This window comes from Otolemur garnettii, unplaced genomic scaffold, assembly GCF_000181295.1.
Source record: "Otolemur garnettii isolate 467f Iridium unplaced genomic scaffold, OtoGar3 scaffold00211, whole genome shotgun sequence".
Classification (NCBI taxonomy): domain Eukaryota; kingdom Metazoa; phylum Chordata; class Mammalia; order Primates; family Galagidae; genus Otolemur; species Otolemur garnettii.
This window is the reverse complement of record NW_003852606.1, coordinates 1,130,120-1,138,380: the sequence shown is the minus strand read 5'-3', so window position 1 is coordinate 1,138,380 and position 8,261 is coordinate 1,130,120. Positions and strand designations below refer to the sequence as shown.

The 8,261-nt window shown below is 52.4% G+C and overlaps 1 protein-coding gene across 1 annotated transcript in view; it reads left to right on the top strand.

The window, feature by feature from the left end:
- Nucleotides 1–8,261, top strand: part of PRR12 (proline rich 12) — a 28,632-nt gene that overhangs the window by 4,788 nt on the left and 15,583 nt on the right. The window contains exons 4-6 of the mRNA XM_023507913.1: nucleotides 1–1,527; nucleotides 2,280–2,946; nucleotides 4,161–4,576. The exon at nucleotides 1–1,527 is cut by the window's left edge and continues 1,784 nt beyond it. Coding sequence (XP_023363681.1) covers nucleotides 1–1,527; nucleotides 2,280–2,946; nucleotides 4,161–4,576 — 2,610 coding nt within the window. The remainder of the gene's footprint in view (nucleotides 1,528–2,279; nucleotides 2,947–4,160; nucleotides 4,577–8,261) is intronic.

Sequence of the window (8,261 nt, the reverse complement as noted above, 5' to 3'; positions counted from 1 at the left end):
CTCGAGCTGGGTCTGGGGAGGCTGAAAGAGAAGAAGAAAGGGCCGGAACGGGGCAGTGACACCCCTGAGGGGCTGGCCACTTCAGTTGTCCACTATGGAACAGGTGCCAAGGAGCTGGGAGCCTTCTTGCAGAAGAGCCCACCGCCCCCACCTCCCTCGGCCCAGCCAGCCCAGCCTACACCCCACGGCCTTCTCCTGGAGGCTGGAGGCCCTGACCTCCCATTGGTGCTGCCCCCACCTCCCCCCCAGCTGCTCCCCTCAGTCCTCAGCCATGCCCCCAGCCCCTCTTCCAATGCCCCCAAAGTCGGGGTCCACCTCCTTGAGCCAGCTACCCGTGATGGGGCACCCCAGCAGCCCCCACCGCCACCCCCGCCTCCACCACCTATACCCCTGCAACTTGAGGCTCACCTCCGTACCCATGGCCTGGAGCCTGCAGCACCCAGCCCCCGCTTGCGACCTGAGGAGAGCCTGGAGCCACCAGGTGCCATGCAGGAATTGCTTGGGGCCCTGGAACCACTGCCCCCAGGGCCTGGTGATGGAGGTGTGGGCCCACCTAACTCAGAGGGCAAGGATCCTGCGGGTGCCTACCGCAGTCCCAGCCCACAAGGGACCAAGGCCCCCCGCTTTGTACCGTTGACGTCTATCTGTTTCCCGGATTCCTTGCTTCAAGATGAGGAGCGCAGCTTTTTCCCCACCATGGAGGAGATGTTTGGTGGAGGGGCAGCAGATGACTACAGCAAGGCCGGGCCACCTGAGGACGAGGGTGACCCTAAGGCGGGCACTGGACCCCCTCCAGGCCCTCCTGCCTATGATCCCTATGGGCCCTATTGCCCTGGCCGGGCATCTGGAACTGGGCCAGCAACACCAGGTCTGGGCCTGGACCCCAACAAGCCCCCTGAGTTGCCCTCTACGGTCAATGCTGAGCCACTGGGACTGATTCAGAGTGGACCCCACCAGGCTGCCCCACCACCCCCACCTCCACCACCACCACCACCTCCACCACCAGCCTCCGAGCCCAAGGGTGGCCTGACCTCACCCATCTTCTGCTCTACCAAGCCAAAGAAGCTGCTCAAGACATCCTCTTTCCACCTGCTGCGGCGACGCGACCCACCCTTCCAGACCCCCAAGAAGCTGTACGCCCAGGAGTACGAATTTGAGGCGGACGAGGACAAGGCTGATGTGCCTGCTGACATCCGTCTCAACCCCCGACGCCTGCCAGACCTGGTGTCCAGCTGCCGCTCCCGCCCAGCCCTTTCGCCACTGGGTGACATTGACTTCTGCCCGCCTAATCCAGGCCCTGATGGACCCCGGCGCCGAGGCCGCAAGCCCACCAAGGCAAAACGTGATGGTCCTCCCCGGCCCCGTGGGAGACCCCGGATCCGCCCACTGGAGGTACCCACTGCAGGGCCAGCCTCGGCATCTGTGCCCACCGATGGGGCCAAAAAACCTCGGGGCCGGGGCCGTGGCAGGGGCCGAAAGACTGAGGAGGCAGCGGGCACCCGGTTGGAGCCCCTAAAGCCACTTAAGGTGAGGGGATCTGGGTCTTGGAGGGGTTGGGACCAAATGCCTGAGTCTTATAGAAAGGAAAGGATTTGGGCATTTGGGGGACAGGGAGATGAGGTTTATGTGCCTAAAGCCTGTGAGGAAATGAGTCTGGGGTGGGAGTTCCAGCATCCACTGATGTAAGAATTGAAACTTGGGTCTCGGTGCTTGTAGCTCAGCGGCTAGGTTGCCAGCCACATACACTGGAGCTGGCAGTTTCGAATCCAGCCCAGGTATGCCAAATGACAATGATAACTGCAACAAAAAAAATAACCAGGCTTTGTGGTGGGCGCCTATAGTCCCAGTGGTAGACTGAGGCAAGAGAATCACTTAAGCCCAAGAGTTTGAGGCTGCTGTGAGTTGTGATGCCATGGCACTCTGCCCAGGGCAATAGTTCAAGACTCTGTCTCCAAAAAAAGTTGAAACTTGGTTCATAGGGAGCAGGGGATCAAGGCTTAGGTTTTTGCCAAATACAGGTAACCAGGAATCTTGTGTTTCTGGGTCTTGTGGGAGGAGGGCCTGGGGACTTGGACTAGGTTATTAGTAAAGAAAGGTCATTGGCCTTCCAAGAGAGGAACTCCAGTCCTGTCATTCTGGAATGTAAGACAAGGGGATCTGGAGGTTTAAGGTTAGGATATCACAGGCTGCATCTGGTAGTTTGGACTTTTAGGTCTTAAGTAAGGGTAGCTGGGGGCTTGTACCCCTGGGCTCTCAATCCTCACTGCCCCCATGTCTAGATCAAGCTGTCTGTGCCCAAGGCTGGTGAGGGTCTGGGAGCCTCTTCTGGTGATGCTGTATCGGGTGCTGACCACAATAGCCTGGACTCAAGCCTGACTCGGGAGAAAATTGAGGCCAAGATCAAGGAGGTGGAGGAGAAACAGCCAGAAATGAAGTCTGGTTTCATGGCCTCCTTCTTGGACTTCCTCAAGTCTGGCAAGCGCCACCCACCACTCTACCAGGCAGGGCTGACGCCCCCACTCAGCCCTCCCAAGAGTGTGCCACCCTCTGTACCAACACGAGGCCTGCAGCCCCAGCCTCCTGCTGCCCCTGCTGTGCCACACCCCCCGCCTGCTGGCAGCTTCGGGCTGGGGGGTGCACTGGAGGCTGCAGAGAGTGAGGGGCTGGGGCTGGGCTGCCCTTCACCCTGCAAGCGGCTAGATGAGGAGCTTAAGCGGAACCTCGAGACGCTGCCCTCCTTCTCCTCGGATGAGGAAGACTCTGTCGCCAAGAACCGAGACCTACAGGAAAGCATCTCCTCCGCCATCTCTGCCCTTGACGACCCACCCCTCACTGGGCCTAAGGACACCTCCACCCCGGATGGGCCACCCTTGGCCACCCCAGCTACAGTCCCAGGGCCAACCCCTCTTCCTGGACTCCCCAGTGCCAACAGCAATGGCACACCCGGTGAGCTCTGGGAAGATGGTCTGGGGGCAGGGCAGGATTTGGGTTATTGCAGTCACTAGATATAGTGTATAGGTTACTGACTGTTTGTGAGAGACTATTATAGATGAGATAGATTTGCGTATTTTTGAAGGTTATTTCCTTATTGAGAGCAGATAAGTGTTTTGAAGAATACTTTTTCTAATTTGTCCAGAAGTGCTATGTGGACTTGGAGGGTCCCCAAGGTGGACACTGGGGAAAGCAGGGAGACTGGGCAGGTGATAAATGATGACTATGGCTGACAAAGTACTGAAAGAGGTTCTGGGGCCTGAGAGGGCTCTAAGGAGTGAGCAGTGTGATGTGTAGTAGGGACAGGAAGGTGTCTGCAGTGCAGAGTGAGACTTGAGGAGGAGCATGGGTCTTGCAGTGGGTGGGAGGGGAAGGCTGGAGGTCCGGCAGTATCTGGGTGGTGTTTTGGCCTGAGATGGGCTTTGGACAGAATTTAAGGGGCATTAGTGGAGGAAATAGAAGCATGGGAGCCTGAGGGTGGGGAGTGGGAGTTGGGTTCAGAGAGGTCTTAGGGAACAGGGCATGAGGTAAGGCTGAATGGATGCTTCAGGGAAAATATGAGGAAAGCCAGAGGGTTCCAAGCAGAGTGCTGGGTCCTGGAATGGGAGAAAATGCCCAGGATGAGACAGCCATCAAAGGGCAGGGAAGGGGCACAGCTAAAGACGTAGGAAAGGAGGAACCACAGCTTTGGGGATCAGGGATTTCAGGAAGTTTGAGGAAGATGTTAAAAAAACACCCCTGATATGCTGGAGGTGGTGGGTTCAAACCCAGCCCTGGCCAAAAACTGCAGAAAGCAAAACAACAACAACAAGAAAACACCTGAGACTCTTAAGGGAGCAGAATGGGACTGGGAAGGGCTTGGGTGGATGCGGGTGAGGGCTAGGAGGAGATAGGTGCAGGTAGGGAGGGATGACTTGGGGGTGGGAGGAACAATAGGAAGAGTTATTAGCCACACAAGGGCTTTGAAGCCACAGAGAGAAGTTTCAGGTCTGAAGAGATGGATCTCAGGGTCTCAAAATAGCTACTGGAACAGGACGGTTCTCAAGGAATGACTTTGTGGCAGAAGGGCCACTGGGAGGCTGAGCAGCAGTTAGGGACAGAGGCGCTCTTGGTACAGAAAGAGACAGTGAATGGCATCCAGGCCTGTCTGACATCCCTCTCTACCCCAGAGCCCCCGCTGCTGGAAGAGAAGCCCCCTCCCTCCCCCCCTCCTGCCCCAACTCCGACGCTTCAGCCTCAGCCGCCACCGCCGCCACCTCCAGCCCTGCCCTCTCCACCACCACTGGTGGCCCCTGTTCCCAGCTCACCACCGCCACCTCCACCACCACCTCCACCAGCCCTGCCCTCGCCACCACCACCCCCACCAGCTGCTGCTTCATCAGCTGCCCCTCCTGAGGAGCCGGCTGCCCCATCCCCTGAGGACCCTGAGCCACCTGATGCCCGGCCTCTGCACCTGGCCAAGAAACAGGAAACTGCAGCCGTGTGTGGGGAGACAGATGAGGAGGCTGGTGAGAGTGGCGGAGAGGGCATTTTCCGGGAGCGGGATGAGTTTGTCATCCGTGCTGAGGACATCCCTTCCCTCAAGGTAAGTCCCAGCATTGTATCAAAACTAGACCTAATAGATTTGGTAACTTGAGCATTTATTAAGCACTTGCTGGATGATAGACCCATGTTGGGGACCACATATATGTGTATGGAAATGGCTAAGACAGACTTGCTGAGCTACTCTGGAATTCTTAGTAAAACAGAGCTATTAGAAGTGGCCAGTTAGGCTCTGTGCCTGTGGCTCAAGTGGCTAAGGCTCCAGCCACAAACATCTAAGGTGGCAGGTTCCAATCCAGGCCAGGCCCACCAAACAACAATGATGGCTGCAACAACAACAAAAAAAATAGCCAGGCATTGTAGCGGGCACCTGTGGTCCCAGCTACTTGGGAGGTGGAGGCAGGAGACTCGCTTGAGCCCAGGAGTTAGAGGTTGCTGTGAGCTGTGATGCCACAGCACTCTACCCAGGGGGATAGCTTGAGTCTCTGTCTGAATAAAAAGAAGTGGCCATTTGGAATAGTAGTGATCTAACAGAAGACATGTAGTATTATTGGCATGTGTGTATGTGTGTGTTACCACCTGGAGGTAAGATAAGGTGATTGTGAACACTGATCACAGGTACCCTGTTGTGGCCCCTAGGGACACAGTGATGAACAAAGCAGATGAGGCCCTGATTTTAGGGAATACACTTTGTTTTTTTTTTTGTTTGAGACAAAGTTTCAAGCTGTTGCCCTGGGTAGAGTGCTGTGGTGTCACAGCTCACAGCAACCTCCAACTCTTGGACTTAAGCAATTCTCTTGCCTCAGCCTCCCAAGTAGCTGGGACTACAGACACCTGTCACAATGCCCAGCTATTTTTTTTATTTTTGGGTTGTAGTTATCATCGTTGTTTGGTGGCCCCAGGCTGGATTTGAACCCGTCAGTTCTGGTGTATGTGGCTGGCACCCTAGCTGTTTGAGCTAGAGGTGCTGAGCCAGGGGACACATTTTGTGACACACTTTGTGATTTATCCTGTAGTGGTGGAAATGGGAGGTGTTGACATATGTACTCGTGAGTACACATACATACCATCTCTGTGTCAATGTGTCAGGTGCATCTTTGATATTTTACATAGACCAGCCTGTTCACTACATCTACTTACTCTACCACAAGGACTGGCAAACCATGGCTGCTGGGCCAAACCCAACCCATTGCTTGTTTTTGTAAATGAAATTTTATAGGGCTGGGCGAGGTGGCTCATACCTGTAATCCTACTCTGGCAAGGCAAGTGGATTGCTTGAGCTCACAAGTTCCATACCGGCCTGAACAAAAAGCAAGCCCCCATCTCTACTAAAAATAGAAAAGTGTGGCTCGGCACCTGTAGCTCAGTGGCTAGGGAGCCAGTCATAGACACTGGAGCTGATGGGTTCAAAGCCACCTGGGACTGCCAAACAACAATGACAGCTACAACCAAAAAATAGCCAGGCATTGTGGCAGGCTCCTATATTCCCAGCTACTTCAGAGGCTGAGAGAAGAGAATCGTTTAAGCCCAGGAGTTGGAGGTTGCTGTGAGCTGTGATGCCATAGCACTCTACTGAGAGCGACATAGTGAGGAAAGGATCACTTGCAGCCAAGAGTTGGCGGTTGCTGTGAGCTATGGTGACAACACAACATTCTACCCAGCTTGAGACTCTGTCTCAATAAATAAGTAAATAAATAAAATCTGTTAGCCCACAGCCATGCTAATTCATTGACATGTACAAACTGTCCCTATGGATCAGAGAAGGGGTATATTTTCTATCTGGCCCTTTACAAAAAAAAGTTTGCTGACCTCTCTACAGATAGAGTTGGATCAGAGGGTTATTATGAAAGATGCTAGATAAGGGAAGGTGACATCAGATACCTGTGTAATGGTTTGCATGAGGCAGAACAGATGATCAGTAGCTGAGCTAGGCATCACTCTGATGGTGGCTCTGAAAGCTAAGACATTCCCCATATCAATCACTGTCATTGACTGTGGCCTCCTATTGTCACATTTACTTATTTATTTTTTGCAGATTTGGCTTGGGCTGGGCTCAAACCCACCTCCCCTAGTATATGGGGCCGGCGCCCTGCTCCCTGAGCCATAGGCACCACCCTATTTATTTATTTAGAGATAGAGTCTCATTATGTCGCCCTCAGTAGAGTGCTATGATGTCACAGCTCACAGCAACCTCAAACTCTTGGGTGTAAGCGATTCTCTTGGCCTCCCAGGTAGCTGGGATTACAGGCATCCACCACAACACCCGGCTATTTTTTTTGTTGCAATTGTCGTTAGCTGGCCTGGGCAGGGTTTGAACCCCCCAGCCTGGATGTATGTGGCCATAACCACTGTGCTATGGGCACTGAGCTTATTGTCACTTTTAAATTAAATTAGAAGGCTGGGTCTGATGGCTCATGCCTGTAATGCTAGCACTCTGGGAGGCCACGGCGGGTGGATTGCCCTGAGCTCATTGGTTTGAGACCAGCCTGAGCACGAGTGAGACCCCATCTCAAATGATAGCCAGGCATCATGGCAGGCACCTGTAGTCCTAGCTACATGGGAGGCTGAGGCAAGAGGATTGTTTACGCCCAAGAGTTTGAGGTTGCTCTGAGCTGTGGCACCATAGCACTATACCAAAGGTGACAAAGTGAGACTTCATCTCAAAAGAAAAAAAAATGAGATTAAATTAAATCTCAGGTGTTGTTCTTTCAGAAATACAGATGCAAAAATTGTGGAATGAATTAATATTATAAAGAAAATGACTCCTATTACACTTTTTTTTTGGTGTGTTTTGTGAGGAGAACTTACTGTATTTTTTTCTGTGTTTTTTCTTGTGTTTTTTTAATCACTTTTATTGTGTGAAAAGTAGAGCAAATAGAATAATGGAGCCTTATGTACCCATTACTCAGCTTCCATCCTCATCACCTGCTAGTATTTCTGCCCCCACCTTACCCCACCAATTCCAGATAGCATATATTCTTATACCTTAATATCTTTTCAATACTATTTCAGTACCTACAAAAGAACTTTCATAAGTGATATTTAAGTTAGAGTTATAAACCAAAATGCTGGAATGAGCACCCATGACCCTCCCACCTAGCCCTATAACCAGAACATTCCCAGTGCCTGAAGTCTCTGGTGTCTTCCTGTGTCCCCATCCTCACCCCCTTAGCACCCTGTATATGTTATTTCATTTTATCTGAACTGTTCCTAAGGCTGATTTGACCATCTGCACTAGGCAGGTGAGGAAGATGTCAAACAAAAAGCAATGATTGAAATGTCTATTGGTGGAAGCTGAGTAATGGGTACACAAGGCTCAGTAGCTCATGTCTGTAATCCTAGCGCTATGGGAGACCTAAGCAGGTAGATTGCCTGAGCTCAGGAGTTTGAGACCAGCCTCAGCATGAGTGAGACTCCATCTTTAAAAATAACTGGGTATTGTGACATCACCTATAGTCCCACTCACTTGGGAGGCTGAGTCAAGAAGATCACTTGAGCTGAAAAGTGTGAGGTTGCTGTGAGCTATGACACCATGGCACTCTACTGAGGGTGACTTAGTAAGACTCTGTCTCCAAAAAAAAAAAAAATGTTGGCTGGGCGTGGTGGCTCACACCTGTAATGCTAGCACTTTGGGAGGCCGAAGCAGGTGGATTGCTCTGAGCTTACAGGTTCGAGACCAGCCTGAGCAAGAACAAAATATTGTCTCAAAAAGAAAAAAATATGTCTAC